We start from the raw sequence: 22,370 nt of genomic DNA, 5'->3' as shown, positions 1-22,370 counted from the left end.
TAAAAATTATTATTATACCCTAAAAATTCGAAAGGGTATTTTACTCTAAATGAGGAAACAGAGACAAAGAAGCTAATTGATGGGCTGATGCAATCCAGCCCCTCCACCACCCCTGGCTCCCAGCTTACCTGTGGTCTCCTCCCACGGTGACACAGCTGTAGCCACCTGACACTGCTCTACTAACCACCTCTGCTAGTTCCTGGTTGGCAAGGCCCACTGAGCGAGGATTCACTATCAAGTTATTATAGAGATCATCTTTGGGAACTGGGGTAAAACTCAAGTCTCCGAAGTCTTTAAGGTGGCAGCCTAGAAACAGGGATGACAAGATTAATTATAATATATGTTATTACAACTCTTACTGGCCTGGGCCACAAATAATAACTGTGACAAAGTACACATCATACTTATTGTCATGGTAACTCAAAACGTCACATGACAGTGGCAGGATTCTCTCAGTCCTCCCAGCAATCCTGTGGGGCAGATCCTGTTAGGAACACCATTTTGCAGATAAAGAAGCTGGGTTTTAGAAAGTAAAGCCCAGAAATGTTCACTAACTTAACCTAACAATCACAAAACTGGTAGCAATTTGTAAGACCTCAGATATCCCTGAGTTACAGAGTGAAAATAAAGTACCAAGAGGAACTGGCAGGATTTTAAGAGAATTGAGTATTGTTAATTTCGGACAAAGAAACATACTTAGGAATTTTCACATTACAAACTTTTTTTTAAAAATAAAAGGCCAGGGCTTCCCTGGTGGCGCAGTGGTTGAGAGTCCGCCTGCCGATGCAGGGGACATGGGTTCGTGCCCCAGTCCGGGAGGATCCCACATGCCGCGAAGCGGCTGGGCCCGTGAGCCGTGGCCGCTGAGCCTGCGAGTCCGGAGCCTGTGCTCCGCAACGGGAGAGGCCACGGCAGTGAGAGGCCCACATACCACAAAAAAAATAAAAAATAAAAAATAAAATAAAAGGCCAATATGAGGACCTAAATATTTCTTAATTTTAGGATGCTTTAACAGTTATTACTTACAAGATCCCAAACACTGTTGCAACTGCTCAACAGAAATTCTTAAGACTCACAACAATCCTATTAGGCAACTATAGTATGCCATTCTGTAACTGAGGGAACTGAAGGAAGGTCCCAAGGTCACACAGTTGCTAGGTGCCAGAATCAGGATCCAAATTCAGGCCATCTGCTGCAAAGTGTGTATTCTCGACTCTGCGGTTTGTATCTCAACGATTCCCTCTTGATTCTGACACTTTAAGAACTAAAGAGTCCTCTCCAGGGTACTTCCCTGGTGGTCCAGTGGGTAAGACTCCCCACTCCCGATGCAGAGGGCCCAGGTTCGATCCCTGGTGGGGGAACTAGATTCTGCATGCATGCCGCAACTAAGGAGTCCACATGCCACAGCGATAATCCCACGTGCTGCAACTAAGACCTGGCGCGGCCTAAATAAATAAAATTTTTTAAAAAGTCCTCTCCAAGGAGCCAACAAGATGGCAGAAGTGGAGCAGAAGCAGCAGTGGACCTTCTGCAAGTCCATCCACTTTGGTGAGCACCTAGACCAGGCACTGGACATGCTGACACACTGACACAGCTGCACAGTGCCCTGCGGCTGTGGCAGAAGCACCTGGGCAGGGCCAGCCTGGGGGCACGGCCCACAGAGAAGCCGTAGGTGCTGAAGATATTCTGCCCAGATGGTGGGCGTGCAAGACCTTCACCCAGGTGGAAACCAAGCCCAAGATTATTGGCCACTACCTGGGCGAGTTCTCTATCACCTACAAGCCTATGAAGCACAGAGCCACCCACTCCTCCTGCTTCATCCACCTTGAGTAGCTTGTTCGGCCAGTAAAGGCACAGACTTCTCTTTAAAACAGACAAACAGAATGAACTAGTGGTATATTCTGACAGTAAGCTGTAATATTTTCCCACCCGGGGTTCACATATTCCAGCAAATTACGACATTAGTCACTACATGTTAATCTTTAGTGTAAGTACCAGTCTTTCAATCTTAACCACTTATATCAATAAATTGGTTGGATTTAGGGTGAGGACTAAATTATCCAACACTACCAAAGGATTTGAGCAAACAGAACGTTAGCATAGATTGTATTTTTATGGGCCTGTTTCTCAAACTAGAATCCAGGTATGTTGAGGGGAGGGGCAAGTGGTCACAGTATAGACATCTGAATGTTTGCAGAGACTTGTATTAAAGGTTTGTATTAAGACTAGCACAGACCAATCTTGAATATAAATTGTACAGTTTAAGCTTTACCTCTTGAACCCAAACTCAATCCAAAGCCAAACTTCTGAGAGAATGTAGAGATTTGAGAAGAAATGGCCTGGAACATAAACCCAACCGAGGGATCACCACCAAGATCTGGATGACTAAATAAGAAGGAAAGGTGCTGAAGGTAGAAGAATATGAAAACAGGCCAAAGACATTGAGAACCAAGAGAAAAAATAAAACATCTATAAAAATCTTAAAATCTTTTAAAAAGAAAAAAGCCACGAATAACATCACTATGTACTTTACTAAATCTCGAAATATGGAAGGACACTTGAGATTTAAGAGAAATGAAGCTTTAACTTTCAAGTCAATATCAGGTCTTGCCACTGTTGCAACACAGTCTTGAGCTGGACAGATTTGAATGGCAGTGCCCATACTTGATGTTTTAACTTCCATATCCGTGTTTATCTCAGCATCTCTAGGTGCAAGATGCCATGGCTTGACCGGTGTTTTATATTAGGTGTATAATTAGAAAAGGTTTATAATCTAATTGAATAATAATGTTAATATTAATTTTTGAAGATTAACTCATTTAATCCTTCCATGACCAATAAGAAATACATGGGAATTAAAGTGATCAACCTGGTGGTTAAGTGATGGAACTTGGGGAGCACTAAGTCCAGTCATGGAATCTAGGATGTAGACTTAGATCAGTATGACAGGGCTTCCCTGGTGGCGCAGAGGTTGAGAGTCCGCCTGCCAATGCGGGGGACACGGGTTCGTGCCCCCGTCCAGGAAGATCCCACATGCTGCGGAGCGTCTGGGCCCATGAGCCATGGCCACTGAGCCTGCGCATCCGGAGCCTGTGCTCCGCAACGGGAGAGGCCACAACAGTGAGAGGCCCGCGTACTGCAAAAAATAAATAAATAAATAAATAGATAGATAGATAAGTATGACAGAAAACAGTACAAACTGGGCTATTATTTACTTATCAGAATAAAGCTGCAGAAAGCTTAAAAAGGGAACTTAAGAGAATTTGATAGTCTTACAGCAACACTCGCCATGGAAGAGAGACTGAATTTCATAAAAGTATTTTGGTCATTGAACATATAACTCTGTGGAGTGAATCACCAGCTTAATTCACAGCCTGGATGGTGGGTTCCAATTCCTTGCTCACCAAACAGCCTTCTGCTTATTCACTTAGTTTCTCAGTTGCCCTCATACCAGCAAGAGGGCTTCCTGACAGTGGATGCCAGAAGGACTCTTGCTCACTGAAACTACGCACGGGCATTTGGGCTTATACATCATGGTTAGCACGAGTCTCTGGGTCTGAAAGCCTGATAAACTCTGCACACTTCAAGACTTCTGTTCCTGGACCCACAGAGCTGAGGGCCAGACCCCCTGAAGGGATCAATACCTTGAGAGGCCCTGACCCTCAACTCTGCTGTTTGATTTCCACATTAAATTCCCGGTAAGGACTAGGGACAATGAGTGCTAAAGGAGTGAAAGGAGGTTATAGGGAACATGAATTATGACCCATAGGCCAGTTTTTGAGGAGTAGAGAGGCTGATGGGAGGTTAATTTTTTGTTAAGAGCAGGATGAACTGAGTAATGATAAAGCAATTACCTTAGCAGAGTGCAATGGCAAGTTCTTCTAGTTCAAAAGATAAATGGTCTCACTAATTTTAAAGAATCTTGGAATAATAGTGAAAAAAGCAAATATTATAACATGGAAATCTGTCATACTGGAGAGAGCTGTCCCTTTCTCAAACTTCTTGTGCTTCAGGTCAACTCATCTGCAAGTCTAAATCAGATGAGACATAATATTTCATTGCTGCTCCTTCCTCTTTTAGAAGGCATTGTAGGATGAAATAAACCTGAAACTTCCAAGGAAGCTCTCACATCAAACAGATTTGGAACCAACTGGAAAGGGCTCTCACTTTTCATTTGCAGTGGGAAAAAGTCAAGCTCTGTATACACTGGCACCACCTCACTGCTTCTCTCCCCAGTGCTGGTAATAAAAATACACTGACTACTACTCTGATCTTTTAGGCCCCGTTGTTACTTTTGGCCTTGATAAACCTCTCAGGTTCCACTGGAGTGGAACAAGAACACAAGTGCATCCACAGGATGATGCAACCGGAAGAAATCCAAACAGCCCTGTCTGACGTTAGCAGTGTCTGTGGACAGCACTTCTATTTCAGGGCCCTCATTACCAGTGAATCCTTGAAAGAAGCCAGTGGCAGGAAAGAAGGAAAAGGAACAAAACTGTCTTTCTCCACACACCACACAGTGCTAGCTAGATGCTTTACAATAGCTACTAATCCTTACTTCCTCTGCTGGTATGATTATCCACATACTTTGGAGGAAGAAACTCAGCAAAGTTAAATAGCTCCAACTGTTTAGAGCAAGCCTGAATCCTCCTTTGGTTAGAGATTCACGAAAGAATGAGTGAGCAGGCATTTTGATAGCATAAGGGTAGCCCATTCTCTCTGCTGCTCTGACTTCCACTAACAGGTAGCTCCAGCTGCTCCCAAGCCTCCCAGCAAGTCAAGAGAGATGTGTTTTGAGGTGGGCTGACACACGGGCGCGTCTGCCAAGCCACAGGTAGCCCACTGGCAGAATATTAGACTTGGAGAAAAGCTAAGAGTCTATTAGTGTACAGTTTTTCGAACTGTCCTTGAATAGGACGATTGTTTATGATTTGTCAGGAATAACAAGTCAGTGAAACATGCAGAAAAACAAAGACACCGAGTTCTCATTTGGTGCTGCGAGAACACTGGTGGCTCTTAAATTTATAGACTCAAATATTGTACACAGCAGATTTCATCCCACAGAAAGGGAGTTCCCAGTATTTTAAAGGATGGCATCTGCTAATTCTTAGAACCTCAAAGTTGTACGTGGAAGACCAGCCTATTGAAAACAGTTGCAGTGTTACTCTAAGTCTAAACTAGGAAAGGAATGCCAGTTAATTCAGGTCATTTGAAGTAAGCAGAATTTCTCTTATCCCTAAAATGTGATTTGGGTAATAACTTTTGAACAGACTGTTATATAAGGTAAACTCATTTGGCTACCACCAATAAAATGCAGGGGTCTGAATTCTGTTTAGTGCATTTAACTCCCAGAAGCTGTACCACCTCAAGAACCATGTGTCCTGGGGTATCTAAGAATCAGCTGTTTGCTTCCTTAGACCCAGCCTCCAAAATAAGTTTGGTGCTTTAGGGAAAGAAATCATATCACACAAGTATACCTATTTGTTCTAGTTCACTTCTTCAGAGCCCCATATAAGACTGCTCCAACCAACCCTCTCGACACCCGCTTCCTCCCCACTCTGTTCTCCTGTTCAACAGGAGGTGTTCTCAGAGGTGGTGAAGACCATGGATGAGGAAGACTGAGGCCAGTGGCACTAGGGGCTCGAGGATGGAAGGTGACCCCGGGCATCCAGGCCAGTCACTTCAGACATGGCCATCTAACATCTGTCGGAGTTTACCTCAAGATCAGCTGATACAGATGTGATGTTAATAGATGCCTTTGCATGAATGTGATCCTTGAGTAAAAAATCCCAATACAAAAAAAGCCCAAAAGTTTGGCTCAAGACATGTAACTGAGATGACCTGCAACACCATTTATGTTTCCTGCTAATTGGTTCTCCAGCCACATCTTAACTTGTCGAAGAAGAACAGTGCACCACTTGCTGAGGATGGGCTTAGTAATGTATGCCCCTCTGAACCCAACTCATGTCAACCCTCCAAGCACCTCAGACTATGGTGAGCCAACTCAGGCTTTCTTGGGCAGACTGTGAGCTGACGGCACCCTGACAGCCTGGTTCCAGCACAGGCAGAGGTAGGAGGAGGGTTCCTCTGGCTTCACGGGTCACTGCGACAGAACCACTTTCCCTCGTTCAGAACAAGACTGTTAAGCTTCTCTGAGAAAAAGATCTGTTGTTAACGTGCTGACAAAACTTCAAGCTACTCCAATATCTAACCACGGGAAGAGACAGCGACAATCCCTGGGGCTAAAATACTGCTTTTCAGAATATGTGATCTTTCTTCTTCTTTAAATTCTTGATGCTCCAACTTGTTCCAGAAAGGATTTAAAGGGCTAGTGACTACAGCTCTGCCAGTTAACCAGTCCAGATGTGTAGCTCCCTGCCCCATACGTGGGCTAGCATCCTGGTGAGTTTCACAAGGAGCCTCAACAAACCAGACAGACCACATTCCACGCTACTCCAGGCTGAAAGCAGAGCGCACGGGAGATGAGGTGGCCACAGTGGGTCAAGTGGCCACAACAGACTGCGAAGGAAAGAATCCCTGTCCTTTGGCCCCTAACTTCCCAGAAGAGTCAAGATCTCCAACCAAGTTCAGTCTCTAAGTTTGTCCCACCTCACACAGTCGCTACAAGGATTGAAATGAGATAACAAGGAAAAGCCTACAGTGCTAGGGGTTACATTATTAGTTCAACTAGATGAGGCATCTTTGTGGTTTTTCTCCCCGCCCTACTCTTTTCTTTGCAATAGATGGTGTAATCTAAGACTTCCCAAAACTTGTTTGCAATACGACTATGTCATTTGGATAAGAACAAGAGTTTTGGGCTTCCCTGGTGGCGCAAGTGGTTGAGAACAAGAGTTTTTGGTGAGAAGTAGCAAACATACACAGGCCCATTGATTTCTCATCGAAATAGCTCCTAAGGAGCCCAGCTGTCACACACAGTTCAAATTTTCTCCCTTCCCTGTAAAAGAATATAAAGGCATGGCCAATTTCACTCGGAACACCAATTCTCTGAAAGCCCTAACCACAATGCCACACCCTGCTGTGACTCAGTTCTCAGGTCACACAGGAAGGCATTTTCTACTTCTTTTCCTATTCTGTGGTTCTGGCTTATTGGGGTGGAGGAGGGAGCCAAAAAGATGCTTTCTTCTCTTCAGATACTAGCATTACCACACCTATTATAGGAATACACCCTCATTATTATTATTATTATTATTATTATTATTTTGCGGTACGTGGGCCTCTCACTGCTGTGGCCTCTCCCATTGCGGAGCACAGGCTCCGGACGCGCAGGCTCAGCGGCCATGGCTCACGGGCCCAGCCGCTCTACGGCATGTGGGATCTTCCCGGACCGGGGCACGAACCCACGTCCCCTGCATCGGCAGGCAGACTCTCAACCACTGCGCCACCAGGGAAGCCCCACACCCTCATTATTAAGAGAGCTTGGGGGACTTCCATGGTGGCGCAGTGGTTAAGAATCTGCCTGCCAATGCAGGGGACACGGGTTCGAGCCCTGGTCCGGGAAGATCCCACATGCCTCAGCGCAAGTAAGCCCATGCACCACAGCTACTGAGCCTGTGCTCTAGAGTCTGCAAGCCACAACTACTGAGTCCATGTGCCACAACTACTGAAGCCCGCAAGCCTAGAGCCCGTGCTCCGCAACAAGAGAAGCCCCCGCACCTCAACGAAGAGTAGCCCCCGCTCACTTCAGCTAGAGAAAGCCCATGCACAGCAATGAAGACCCAATGCAGCCAAATAAATAAATAAATAAATAAATAAACTTATTTTTAAAAAAAAGAGCATGGTCATTAATAAGGACAAGTAAATTTATTCAAGGATTAAATTATTTAAAGCAACCACAGTAATCCCCTTAGGTTCTAGGCCTCTGAATGTGCTATTTTGGATATTAAAGGAGTAACGCCACTCCTTTCTAAAGCAACTAGAGGTCAGCCTTACTTGAAGCAGTCATTAGCTACTTAGGTCCTGGAATAAGTATGCTTCTAAAAAGGAGGCAAAAACTAGCCATCGCCATTTACCAACATTTAGCTTGACTAAATTCATCAACTGGTAGCCCAACACTTGTAAGAGTTTAAAATTTGATATATGACAGTTATTCAATTTAAACATTTTTAAAATCTGGGAAACCAGGGGGCTTCTGAGGAACAAACCATTTTGAGAGTAAGGAAATAGTGATCCGGGAAAATCCCACGGATCACCATGTGAATGAAGTTCCAGGAGAAAGCCTGATGCTTTGCCCCATTTCGTCCTTCAACAAAAGCTAACTGTGTGCTGACTGTGCACCTGGTTGCAGCCTTCAGGGAGCTCACAGCCTGGTCAGAAGACAGGCAGGGAAAGCACAGGCCGGTGCAAACTGCAAAGATGCAGCTGTGCACAGGGTGTGATGGGAACAGGGGAAGGTGCTGACTCAGGCCCAGGATGAGCCAAGGGGACTTCTCAGAAGCATCAGTACCTGAATCCTGAGGTTTTAGCCAGGAATGAAAGGGGAAAGGCTTGCCAAGGAGAAGCACATAATACCTTCAGCCCTACAGAACAATGCCCAGGGTCCATCCAGGAGGACTGCAGAGAGATGAGGAAGGAGGAGGGGGCAGGGCCCAGGTCCTAAATGCAGCAGGGAGCTACTAAGGTTCAAGTCAGGACGTGACAAATCAAATCTGCACTGTCCCGTGTGCCGCAACTACTGAGCCGGCGTGCTGCAACTACTGAAGCCCGCGCACCTAGAACCTGTGCTCCGAAACAAGAAGCCACTGCAATAAGTAGCCTGCGCACCGCAACAAAGAGTAGCCCCCACTCGCCGCAAGTAGAGAAAAGCCCGTGCGAAGCAATGAAGACCCAACACAGCCAAAAAAAAAAAAATCTGCACTGTTAATCTAGTGATCTGGTGCCCTCTGGAAAATGGCCTGGCCTGCAGAAGAGCAGCTCCCAGAGGGGCTGTAAAGACAAGACAGACAGAACTGACAAGATTCCAGCAATACTTAGAGGGGTGTGGAGGAGAGAGAAAAGGTTTGCCCTCCAGCTTTCTGGCTCTGCTAACATCAGAGATGAGAAACCACAGGGGAAGGGAGTGGAGATGATGGTAAGTTCAGTTTTGGATACTCTGACATTGGGGTGTTAGAGACTATCCTGTTGATAATACGTGGAAACAAGTTAATGGCTCAAATCTAGGCAGTGTTCAATGGCTGATGACGTCACTTCTGATGGAAGTGTATACCACCACCTACGAAGCAGAACTGCCAGAAAAAAAAAACTGGACCTGAATCTGACCAAGGATCTAGATCCAATAACCAGTAGAAAGGAAATACAAAGGACAAAGAACATGTCATAGGGTGCCACAGGGATGTAATCTGCAAAATACAAGCTGAGAGATTCTACAGACAAATGACCTAGTTTCCGCTACGGATCAACTGCAAGGAAGAAGGAAGAAAATAGGAGGGACCTATAAAGGACTTATGAGATAACAATACAGACCTTATTTGGATCCAAGCTCAAACTGTAATAAAATAAACACAAAAAGTGTAAATCAGTCAGGCAATGTGAACATTAACTGGTGTAAGGGCAGATACAAGTTGAAAATAGACTTAATTATCTCTGTTGAAAATAAGGGTAAAAACTTCTCTCCTCTCTTGTGTTTCAGAATTTCTTTCTCTGTCCTTTTCACGGGTACATAATCTTTATAATGACTAAATAGGCCTCACAACCCAGGAATGTTTCCTCAAGGACTTGGGAACCATTTTTTGAAATACAAACATCTAGGGCCCCAACCTCCCAGTTCTATGGGTATGAGTGGTGGGCCCCTTGCTTCAATTTGCCAAAAAATTACCTCCTCGCTTTAAGATATGAGAAGTTTGTTTCCCCTCCAGATAAAGCCAGTCAGCTAACCGGTAATCACTCCAATTTCCATGATAAAGTTAGGATGAGCTACATGTAACAAAAGGTCAACTATCAAAGTCCTCTAACTGGAGGACTAGTTATTAATCTCGAAAACATGGATTGTGTTGCACCTGCTTGGCTATAGAAAAGAGTAAGATTTGTCTTTGCAGTCTTTTATCAGATCGCCCGATTTAATGCTTATTCAATAATAAACTGTTTTCCTTCTCTACCACCTTTGTGGATAGGTTCTCGGATGGGAGATTTTTTTAAATTATATTTCCCCAGTACTGGTATTTGATATTAATTTATTTTAGGTGTGATAATGGTATTGTAGTTAAGTTTTAAAGCATTCTTGTATTTTGAAGACATATAATGAAATATCTGCAGATGAAACAAAATGATGTCTGTGATTTGCTTCAAAAGGTATGGAGGTGGGGCTTCCCTGGTGGCGCAGTGGTTGAGAGTACTCCTGCCAATGCAGGGGACACGGGTTTGTGCCCCGGTCCGGGAAGATCCCACATGCCACGGAGCGGCTGGGCCTGTGAGCCATGGCCGCTGAGCCTGCGCGTCCGGAGCCTGTGCTCCGCAAAGGGAGAGGCCACAACAGTGAGAGGCCCGCGTGCGCCCCCACCAAAAAAAAAAAAAAAAAAAAAGGTATGGAGGTGGGGTGAGAAACCTTGCCAGGTATAGATAATTGATGCTAGGTGATAGCTATCAAATTCATTATGTTACCGTCTCTACTTTTCTTATGTTTGAACACTCCTGTAATAAAAAGTTAAGATACATGGAAGCCAGCTGGTATACAGGTTTGGAGCTGGGAGGGAGGGGGAATAAGTGCTGGAGATAAAGCTCTGGAGGCATCAGCATACAGGTAATAGGAAGGCTGTGGAAATGGACAAATTGCCAACTGAGAGCATAAAGCAGAGGGTCAAGGACAGAACCTTGAGGAATACTAAAATGTAAGGGGTAGGCAGCAGAGGATCTAGCAAAGGAACCCGAAGAGATAAAATCAGAAGAGAGTAGTGGCAGTTTCAATAAGATAAGATGGTTAATAGTGTCGAATGTGAATGTTGCAGGGTCCACCATATTAAAAAGTAGGTCAGAGACCTCAGCAAAACCAGTTTCATTGCAATGATGGCCCAGGACCCCTGATTATTGCAAGTTGACCTGTGAAAAGGCAGTGGGGAAGCCAGTTATTTTGTTTCTGAAGAGAAACAAAATAACTGGACAAGAGCCAGAAGGCTACATACGGCAGAGGGGGATGGGAGGTGGGCAAGGTTTGCACTTACTTACTGAAGGGACAGGTTAGTAGAGAGACGCTGAGAAACAAGGAGAGAGAAGGGCTAAGTGCTGGAACAAGAACCCTCGGGAGCCAGGAAGGGATGGGATCTAGAGCACAGGGAGATGGTGTGGCTGACAGCCACTTGTCCAATATCTGCTCTTCCCTTCCTCCACAGGGGATTTTAGCTGGGGCACGACCCCTTAGAAGAGACTAAATTCACCGTCTTCCCTTCCATTAGCTGTGGCCATGTGACCCACTGAAGCCAAAAGGATAAGCAGAGGTATCCTGCAGCAGTGTCCTGAGAACTTTCCTTAAGGGAAAGCACAAGTTCTCCCTTTGCCCGCTCGTTGGTTTATTTTCCCATCCTGCTGCCAGAAATGAGGCCACAGCCATCTGGGACCATTAGATAGAGGCCTTGATGGTAGTGCAGCAAGATAAGAATCTAGGAACTGAACTTCAAGGAACTGAGCCTCCTAACCAGTTCTGGACTTCTCTCTAGACCATTTCCTAGAGAGTGAACTATTTTTCTTAAACCGCTTATTTGGGGCTCTTATCACGTGCAATTGTACCTACCTAATACAGGAAGGACTGGACACCTCATTCTCTGAGGACAGTGTAATAGCATCTTTGTCGATACAACTCATTGGGGGATGATGGGGAGAAGAGCTAGAAGTTAGGGAGTTCATACCTGAGTTGGAAAAACAGGACGATTAAGGGTACAGATTTGAAATAGCCATCATGAGAAACAGGATTTTTGGAAGAAGTTGGAGACCCTACCTTTATGATGGTGCCACTCAGTTTCTTCAACCATGGTAAGAGCTGAGAAGGCAGCTGACTGCACCAGTTGAGGGGCTAGACTGTATGTGGTAAGAAATGAGGTTCTCAACTACCACTACTGCTGACTGTATGACCTTCAGGCCATACTTTACGTTTTTCCATTCTCAGCTTTTATTTACAGAACAATGTGCTAAATAACAAGTTGAAAAAAATTTTCAAGCCTACAGCATTATGTCCCTAAGAAGTTACAACCTCAAGTGACCTTCCTTGTTCTTAGAATATTCTATTCTAACTTATTTTTAAGTGTTTCCTTTTTAATTTTAAATTGTGGTAAAATACACATAAAAATAACCATCTTAGCCATGAGGTGGTGTTAAGTACATTCACATTGTTGCATAACCATCACCACCATCCATCTCCAGAACACTTTCCTGCAAAACTGAAATTCTTTACCCATTAAACCATCTCTCTCCATTCCTCTTCCCCCAGTCCCTGAACCACCATTCTACTTTGTCCCTATGAATTTGACTAATCTAGGTACCTCATAAGTGGAATCATACAGTATGTCTTTTTGCAACTGGCTTATATCCCTTAACATAATGTTCTCAAGGGTCACCATGTTACAGCATATGTCATTTTCCTTTTTAAGGCTGATATTCTATTGTATGTTTGTACCACATTTTACTTATCCATTCATCCATCAGTGGACGCTTGGGTTGCTTCCACCTTTTGGCTATTGTGAATAATGTTGCTGTGAATATGGGTGTACAGATATCTCTTCGAAACCCTACATTTCAATTCTTTTGGATATATGCCCAGAGTAGAATTTGTAGATCATCTAGTAACTATTTTTAACTTTGAGAAAACTCCACACTGTTTTCCACAGTACCTGTATGATTTTCTGTTCCCACCAACAGTGCACAAGGGTTCCAATATCTCCATATTCTCACCAACACTTGTTATTTTGGGGTTTTATTGATGCTAGCCATCCTAATGGGTGTCATAATTTGCTCTTAAGATTAAGAATCACATAATAGGGACTTCCCTGGTGGTGCAGTGGATAAGACTCCACGTTCCCAATGCAGGGGGCCAGGGTTCGATCCCTGGTCAGGGAACTAGGTCCCACATGCATGCCACGACTAAGAGTTCGCATGCCACAACTAAGGAGCCGGTGAGCCCCAACTAAGGAACGCTTGAGCCGCAACTTAGGAGCCCACCTGCTGCAACTAAGACCCGGCACAACCAAATAAATAAGCAAATATTTAAAAAATAATAATAAAATGCATGGATAATCCCAAACTTTGTTTAAAAAAAAAATCACATAATAGCAAGAACCTAGCACAGTGCCTAGAACATAGTAAATGTTAGATATCAAACAACTTTGAAATATAAGATGTAAGTTAAATTCTTTGCTGCCTTCTTCTAAGCAGGAAAGATACAGTTATATTGAAATTTGCCAAATCCTAATAACATCTATAATAGATTTGCCTATATTCAGGTTCATCAGTGATGTATGCTTTTGCCAAGGCATTAGCAAATTACTAATTCCAGAAAAGCTTTATCACACTCCAGAAAGAAACCAGTACCCATTAGCGGTCACCCCCCATTCCCTCTCCCCGCAGCCCCTGGGAACCACTGATCACCTTCTATATGGATTTGCCTATTCTGGACATTTCATATAAATGGATTCATACAATATGTGGTCTTCTGTGTTCTTTAACTCAGTATAATGCTTTCAAAGTTTATCCATTTTGTAGCATGAACTAGCAATTTATTCCTTTTTATGGCTCAATACTCCATTTTATGAATATCACATTTTTCTTAAATCTCCCATAAAAACCCAGATTTCTGGCTTTTCTTGAAAAACGGGAGATAAGAGTGTAGAAAGGCCCTCCCCTTCCCACATGACAACCACTGGCAAGACCTCAGGAACACCTTTTTGTTCCCTGAACATTCCAGGCACTTTTCTATCTCAGGGTCTTTGCACTTTACTTACTGCACTTACCCTCTTCCTGAAATGCTCTTCTCCCAGATATGCACATGGTTCCTTTCCTTACCTCCCAAAGGTCTGCTCACGTGACCCCTTCTCAGTGAGGCCTCCTACCTACATCTGCAATGCTTACCCTATCCCCCCATCCCTTGCTTTCATTTATTCTATAGCGCTCATTACATCTGACATACTGTATGTTTTACTTATATCTGCTTCCAACCACCCCTCATTAGAATGAGAGTTCCATGATAACAGGTATTTGTTTTGTTCACTATTGTATTCCTAGTACCTAAAGCTTAGTAGTGCTCAAATTTTTTGAATATATACAAACAACGAACTTGTTATAGTTTTTAGTGACTGAAAGCTGCTAAGAAAAAATAAACCTGAAAATGTTTAAACACCTTTAATGCATACTTTGTATTGACACTTTAAGTGCAATGAGTTTTGGCAGGTATATGTATTCCTGTAACCTCCACCATGCTTAAGATAGAGAACATTGAAAGTGAAATTAAGTCACAGTAACACATTAAGGTAGGTCTGTTTACTATAGTCAGGCATGCCTAGAACTTGAAGATGTTTTAAGTTAAAGCTTTAGGCTTGGGACTGCCCTGGCGATCCAGTGGTTAAGACTCCGCGCTTCCAATGTAGGGGGTGCAGGTTTGATTCCTGGTCAGTGAACAAAGATCCCACATGCCGTGTGGTGCGGCCAAAAAAAAAAAAAAAAAGTTTTAGGCTGCTCTTTCAGAAGCTGTATTAAGGAACATGATAGTTCAAAAATCAGAACACCAAGAGAACAAGGAGTTGCTAAAATCCAAAGGGACTAAAACATACTCCTAGATTAACTAAAGACCAAAGAAAGCATAACCTAATGATTTGTGGTAACATACAAGAAGATTGTGTCAAGTACTAGGGGGAAAAAAGCAAACAAAAGAATAAGACTTTATTATCAAGGGCCTGGGGAGAGAGGCCTTTGCATATTCCAATCCACATGGTAATTTCTCACTGGAATTTGTAAACTGATTTATCAGTCAGGATCTTTAAGCTGCAAGCAACAGAAACCTTTCTAGCTAATTTAAAGAAAAGCAGTTTTTTCAATTTGGGTACCTCCCAGAATCATCTTAAGAGGACCACAATGTGGTTTAAAGGTCACGTTGCCAGGGATTATGGCCCCCAAGTCACACTGCAGCTTGGTCCAGTGAAGACACCACTGCTGCTGTCACCGCTCCACCACTAGGAAAAGGAAGCGCTGCAGCTTGCGTGGCTGACCCCACTGACACTGGACAGAGGCTACTGCTGGAACTGCCGCCACAACTGCCCATCACAGAATGAATTCTTTATTGCCCCTTCTTCCAGAATGTCAAGACAAGGTTTAGGGTGGGGGTTTCTGTTGGTGGAGCCTAGGTCAAGAGCCCACAACCCCAGTTACAACACAAATGAGGTGGGATGTGGATGGAGAGAAGTCTAAAGAGGTAGAAGAGGGCCAAATTGTAGAGGATCTGTCTTACTGGCTGTTAAGCATGGAACACATACCACCAGTGGTTGAAGGTCAAATACCAAAATGTAAAACTATTAAAATGAAAATGTATTAGAAAAATGCATCTAGCACAAGCCTGAGATTTCATTGTTTACTGTAGGGGCAGGCTACATTTTAAAAGTATAAAGCTTTAAAGCCAATTTAAAGAAAAACACCAAAATAAATAATAGGGCAAGTCAGCAAAGATGGTATATGAATGACAAGACTGAGAAGCATGGATGCATGTAAAAAGCCATGGAAAGACTAAGCAAAGGAGAAAAATAGTCTTAAAAAGATCAGTCTGGTGGCAGTAAAGAATGAACTGAGGTAGGCAAAATGGGACAAGAGTCTTTATTGGAAAATTAGATCTGTGTGTGAGAAGAACAGAACTAGAGCAGGGCCATTACGGGAAAGGACTCTAATCATTTAGAAGGAGGAAAAGAAGTCAACAAGACTTTGTGATCAGAAGTAAGGAACAAAAGGGACGACAACAGAATTCTGATGGGCTTGGAGTTTGACTTGAGTAACTAGATAATGAGTGATAGTGTGAAACAGACAATGGGAAGATAGCAAGACAAGCAGATTTGAGGGAGAAGATAATGAATTTTGTTTCAAACCTGTAGAGTTTGAGACATCTGTGACAGTGAGTTGAGGCTACTTAGAACAAAGCTGGTGGAACACCAGGGACATGAGCATTTGAGGTCTGGGAAGAAGAGGAGGATCCCAAAAAGGAGTCCAGGAAGGACCAGGCAATGGAGAGGAGGCTCAGGAGAGAGTAGTGTCCTGACTAACAGAATATTTCAGGAATAAAGTGGTCAGTTGTACAGTAGAGAGGTCCAGCAAAATAGAGGCTGACAAATCAGTGAGCTTGCTCAGAGTAGTTTCAGTGTGATGGTAGGACGGGAGCCAGGCTGAAGCATCACTATCATAAAACTCAATTTGTGATGGCTGCTGTTCTCTACCAAACACTGAAAGCACATACAGACCCCTGCACTCACATATCAATCTGCTCCAAACGAACAGCTCTCATACCTCTATGTTTAAACTATCTCAGGCTCTCTATTGGTTCCTGCTGAAGCAGACCAGATTCTTGGGTCTCAACCAGAGTTGCCTGCCTGCTCTCTCATGGAGCACCAAATGGAGCAGAAGAATAAATGTCCCTAGCCTAGTTGAGGGGACCCAGAATAGCTCCCATATGGCTTCCTGAACTCCAGGACCCTTGGCTGGTCACGGGAATACAGTTCATTTAGGCTGTCACCGCTTCAGTAACACAGCTGGGTCAAACTACCATAATTACAATGACAGACACGACAAACTGTTTATAACTATCTTACCCACAGAACACTCATCCTACTTCTGAAGAAAAAAGGGCAAATTGGGCTTCCCTGGTGGCGCAGTGGTTGGGAGTCCGCCTGCCGATGCAGGGGACATGGGTCTGTGCCCCGGTCCGGGAAGATCCCACGTGCCGCGGAGCGGCTGGGCCAGTGAGCCATGGCCGCTGAGCCTGCGCATCCGGAGCCTGTGCTCCGCAACGGGAGAGGCCATAACAGTGAGAGGCCCGCGTACCGCAAAAAAAAAAAAAAAAAAAAAAAAAAAGGGCAAATTACCGTGGCTATAAGAGCTAACCAGAATCGTGAGCAGAGGCACTGCACCTAAGCCCTGCCAGAGCAATTACTTCTTCATTTTTCTCAGGCTCTCTTTGTATATTAAAATAAGTTGTTACCTGAGAGAGGAACCATTGAGTGTCCTTACTAAGCCCAGGGAAAGGAAAAAAAAAAAAAAACCTAGACAAAGGCAAATATATTCATTCAAGAGAACAGGAAGTATAACTGATGCCATAGCAACACCGGCAGCCTGTGACATCAGAGCAGAAGGCAGGAACAAAGGGATTTATGAGCTACCTTTCCATGGGTCTTCGCTCCCTTGAAATTTGACCCATGCCGCTTATTTGGTGCTGTTTCAGAATAGAGCGACTGAAACTTCTCCTGGTATTTTTCTCCAACGTATTTCTGGAGATTAGCCAAAACCACATGCTGGAAACCTGCTGAGTGCCACAATCTTATTAGTATGCAGTGAGATTCTGTTTCAGACTGCTGGTGATACTGGGCTGCCAATCGGCTACAGGGTAAGGATATAAATTGTAAAACGAAAACTATTTGAAAAAAATTAAAGGGGAGACCAAACAAACTGAAGCTTCATCATCACTTTAGGTTGGAGGTTTACACAGGAAGTATTTGAGGGAGTGGAATTTTAGGGAGAATGGCTTCCCCAGGTTGGAGTGGAAAAATACCAGGAGCTGTGGCAGGAAAGGAGGTGTACAAAGCATGAGTAAGAGAAGCTGCTTATAAATGTTCCCTTCCCCCTCATTCAGCAGCCTCAGCTGGATACTATTAATGTCCCCTGTGTAAGAGGCTACAATTGAATCTAGTCAGAAGTCTCTTCAGACAGAAAAGAACAATGAGCAGGCAATTTGAGCAAAGCCAGGCTCAGTTTATCAGATGAGCTGCAGGATTACCAGGTATTAAAAAATAGTGATTAGCAGAAATTGCTTTCCCTCAGTGTAAAATTATGCTTTTAAAAAGAATGTGTACAGCTGATTTAAAGGGACAGTATCTTCATTTATAAGCGGTGGGGGCGGGGACAACTTCCTCCCATTAGGTAACCTGTGACACATTAAGTGTAAGTCTTATCTCTCATCTTTGGTGGTAAGCTTGGAGAATTATTAAAGTGATTAATTATAGTTCCTTCTTCAGTAGGGTCTCCTTATTATTTAACAGAAAAGGTTTGAGTATTCAAATCAAGACACCACATCCATATGTAACCAGAGGTGTATGGAAGACACACGGTGACTTCATTATTCCTGTTTTAGAGGGAGATAACCCACCCCTGGAATGGGCTCAATGATCAGCAGAGGAGGTTTCAAAGCAAGCATGGGTAGGGGATTTGTAGTTCACCTAGATTCTGTATTAGTATCTCCAGGACCTATAGTTCCCTACTGCCATGCCTTTTGCACTTTATAGCTCCAGAAGAGATATGTGAATGGCCCTAATAAAATAGAGGAAATGGCCTTGAACAGCAGCTAGAAACATTTGGGTTAGATATAAGAACCTTCCTACCATAAGGGTGTTGGAATTTGGTACCCTGTTACTAAAAAGGTTTTCCTTTACTATATAAATGGCATTTATCTTTGGGTTGGATTTACCTCTGGTTCTGTACGTTTAGAGTACTATCCAGATTACAAGACTGCAATGTTACTTTTGATTACCTGGGGTGCTTGTGAAAATGCGCGTGTCTGGGTCCTACCTCAGAGCCAATAAACCAGACTCATCCACTGAGAAGCCTAGGAATCTCTCTTTCTCACAAGTAAACCAAGTGATTTTCATAATCAGGGAAGTTTGGAGAAAACGGACCTAAGGCTCTGCTTACAGTAATAGAAAGTTCTTAAAACTAAGGAGGAAACGAATGACTTGAAGAGAGGAAACTGGTTAGACAGATGAATCATAAGCACCTCTGACTGAGTTAGGAAAGCTAGAATTTTGGGGAAAGGTTGACCGCACAGTGGGAGTGAGAGCCAGCATGCTCAGCACCACTTTGCAGTCACTAGCAGCTTGTTCCAGGCCCTGCCTTCCACTCCGCCTCCTTGCCTTCCACACAGGCTCTTTATTGCAAGAAGACTTTGCCTGAAGACTCCTCCATAGATCTTAAGCTGCATGTGGAATCCAAGGGAGGATGGGAAGCGCTTTCCAGATACACAGCTGACGCTGTGCAGTTTCTGGATATAAGGGAATAAGACTCTGAACTGGCGTGTTACCAGCCCTCAGACTTCTAAAATCCAGCCACTTACCCAAATCGGAGAGCCTTTTCATCAAGCCAGCTTCTCTTACAGCAGTGGGGCCATATTCCACTCCTTTTCTTTTCTGTAAGATAAATTACACAGTTAGATATGAGGGAAGATGACTAGAAAATAAGACCACTTTAGCTCACAAAAATACAGAAGTCTGCAATGCTATACTTAGTTCCCAACAGATCCCTCTGAAAACCTTTTATTCTTTTCACCTGAGGTCTGGTCATTTCAAACACTTGCAGGGAAGGAGGAGAAACAATAATCACTGGATTCAGATCAACCTTCCAAGCCCCTCGTTGTGGGAAGGGCAAGTGGAGGCAAGACAGAGGAAGGGGCTGAGCCAAGTCAGAATCTGGCTGTTGGGTGTTCGTGTCGCAGGCCAGGGCCGAGCCCCGGCTTCTCCAGCAGTGACCTCTCCACGACTGCAGGTTTCTTTCATTGAAGAGAGAACAAAACAGCCCCTTCCGTCTTCCTGCCGCTAGAGAGGCAAGCACCAATTTCCTTTTCAGTTAATTCTCTTTCTGAGAATGGACCCTGGAGCCTTAAATCCTCGGTCCCTCTCTTTAACCTCTCCTCCCTCAATTTTCCACCGGGGATTCTGGTCGGTTTCTCCTCTTCCAGCCCCTCCATGAAATCCTCTCCCTCCTTTCCTCTCCTCCATCACCCCAAGCGGAAACCACCACTTTCTCGCTCGTCGGGGGTAAGGCCGAAGAAACCCACCAGCCTGCTGCCCCCTGCCCACGTGGCAAACCGGGTGCCCTCATCCCCTCCCTCCTTCTACCGAGGAAAATCCCACGTGCTCTCCCGGTGCCCAATCGCGGGAATCCACCTCCTCGTCCTCTCTTCGTTTCTCCCCATCCTCTCCTCGCCTCCCCGTTCTTCCCACTGGTGCCGATTTCCCCAGGCTTGGGTGAGGGGGTTGGGGGGTGAGGGGGCGGGAATCCTGCACCAAGGTGCCAGGTCCCAGTTCTCACCTGTCCCCGTGAAAATGGGGCTCCAATGACAGCCACGGAGTGGACGGACTTCTTCGGGACTGAGCGCGCTTGCGTACGGAGAAGAAGCGAGAGGCTGCTCCTCAGGGACATGATGGGCAGCGCAGGACATAGACGAGCGAGAGGCTGCTACGTGCGGCTCGCCGCCGGGGGTGAGCACCGCAGCCTGCAGTTGTTACCTACCGGCGCGCGAGCCGCGCCCCGCCGCACCGCCCCATGACGTCACCGCCGCCTCGCCCCGCCCAGGCGCCGCCGCCTCGCCCCCAACCAGCCCCCGGCACACCTTCCGGAAAGCCCCGCCCACTGCTGCTCAGTGCCCCGAACGCCCTCGCTGATGTCACTCGGCTCTGGCCCAGGCTCTCCGGCCAAGGACAAGCCCCTGCCGCTGACGCCACAGGGCCAAGATCGGGCCCGGCCAATAAGAGTGCGGTCACGGACAGGTGTGTCCCTTGGCGGGAAGCGGTTGGCTCCTGCAAAATTCGCGAACTCAGCGGAACAAGCGAACGCACTCGTAGGCTTGCGGACGGTGGCTGTCTTCACACACAGAGGCACGCCGGGCAGATGCCTATTTTACGGAACGGCTGGCTGGGCTGGTCTTGGCCCAACCCCACGTGAGTGCCTTGCGGAGACCAAGCTGGCGTCCCTCGGCTCCGTTTCGTATCAGCTCAAGGTCCAGGAAATGTGCTTATCCCACCTTTGGGCGTCGAAGGCTAGGAGATCAAACAGATTAGAGATCTCCTGGCCGGGCATGTTAATAGTAACCCACCTATTTTAGATGGGAAGGTTAGGATTTACAAAGTACCTTCTAGGAGTTTTAAATTCTTTACCTGAATAACTGGAGCACTGGTTATTAAAAACCAAACAGCAACATATCTGGACTACTTCTAAATTTCAGCGAGGCTAAAGAGCTGAAAGTAACTGCTTAAAGTTTTAATAATAATAATATTTTAATAACAATAACCAACTGAAGTTCTAAGAACTCTTAGCCCTCTAACAATTCCATAAAGTAGGGACTATTTTAAAGACGAGATTACAGGATCAGAGAAGATAATTTACTTTTCCAAAGTCAGGTAGCTTGTAAGTTGGTAGAGCTATGTGACTCTAGGTTCCAAGTTCTTATCCATGACTAGTGTCTTGCAGGAATGGCTTGCAGGAATCTGGACGTTAGTCCTACCAAAAATAAATAAATCTGCCTGCCAATGCAGGAGACACGGGTTCGAGCCCTGGTCCGGAAAGATCCCACGTGTCGCGGAGCAACTAAGCCCGTGAGCCACAACTACTGAGCCTGTGCTCTGGAACCCGCGAGCCACAGCTACTGAGTCCACGTGCCACAACTACTGAAGCCTCTGCTCTGCAACAAGAGAAGCCACCGCAATGAGAAGCCCGCGCACCGCAAAGAAGAGTAGCCCCCGCTCACCACAACTAGAGAAAGCCCGCCCGCAGCAACGAAGACCCAACGCAGCCAAAACTAAAATAAATAAATTTATTTTTTTAAGTTATTAAAGATAATATTCTGAAATTGCATAAAAGAATGAATTAAGTTTTAGAAATTTACTTTAAAACTTGTAGTACTCTTATTATAGCATAGTTCTAGGACCCTTCCTCAGTTCCAAACCAGCTGATTCTGTTTTTCTTCTTCCTTTATAGGATGACCTAGAGATTCTGCCTCTTTAATTCAGTGGCTGCCAACACATACTCTATCCCTTGATAGGTTGCTGGGAGTGTGTGTTGGGGGTGAGGGTGGTGAGTAGATAAGACCTGATTATGGTGTTGGGCGAGTTCCCTGGGGTAAATACTCCCCCACAGCTACCATTTCAAGCTACCATAGTGATGTCACTGAACATGGAGCTGGGAAAAGTTGCTCACTATATAATGTTTCCACCATACATATACGCTCAACATAAATAACCTCAAGAGCATAAAAAATAGTAAGACACAGTAAAATAATTAGGCATAAAGTTTTGAGTGTATATTATCTTTGTTTTTAACATAATTTACTTGTAAGTTTATATAATTTGACTTTTAATGATGGCAGTGTTTAACAACTGGCTTGCAAAATTCCTGAAAATTTAACAGTAGGGTTTTGCAGG

At 44.7% G+C, this 22,370-nt stretch overlaps 1 protein-coding gene across 1 annotated transcript in view; it reads right to left on the bottom strand.

The window, feature by feature from the left end:
• ARG2 (arginase 2) overlaps positions 1-20,476 on the bottom strand; it is a 28,454-nt gene extending 7,978 nt beyond the window's left edge. The window contains exons 1-3 of the mRNA XM_082618943.1: positions 20,263-20,476; positions 19,289-19,361; positions 129-306 (exon numbers count right to left, since the gene is read on the bottom strand). Of these exons, the coding sequence (XP_082475069.1) occupies positions 129-306; positions 19,289-19,361; positions 20,263-20,373 (362 nt within the window). The 5' untranslated portion in view covers positions 20,374-20,476. The remainder of the gene's footprint in view (positions 1-128; positions 307-19,288; positions 19,362-20,262) is intronic.
• Between the last annotated feature and the right edge of the window lie 1,894 nt (positions 20,477-22,370).

The sequence above is a fragment of the Mesoplodon mirus genome (genome assembly GCF_964341445.2).
Source record: "Mesoplodon mirus genome assembly, chromosome: 4".
Lineage (NCBI taxonomy): Eukaryota > Metazoa > Chordata > Mammalia > Artiodactyla > Ziphiidae > Mesoplodon > Mesoplodon mirus.
Note: the sequence above shows the minus strand (reverse complement) of the source record. Positions and strands in the feature narration are given on the sequence as shown.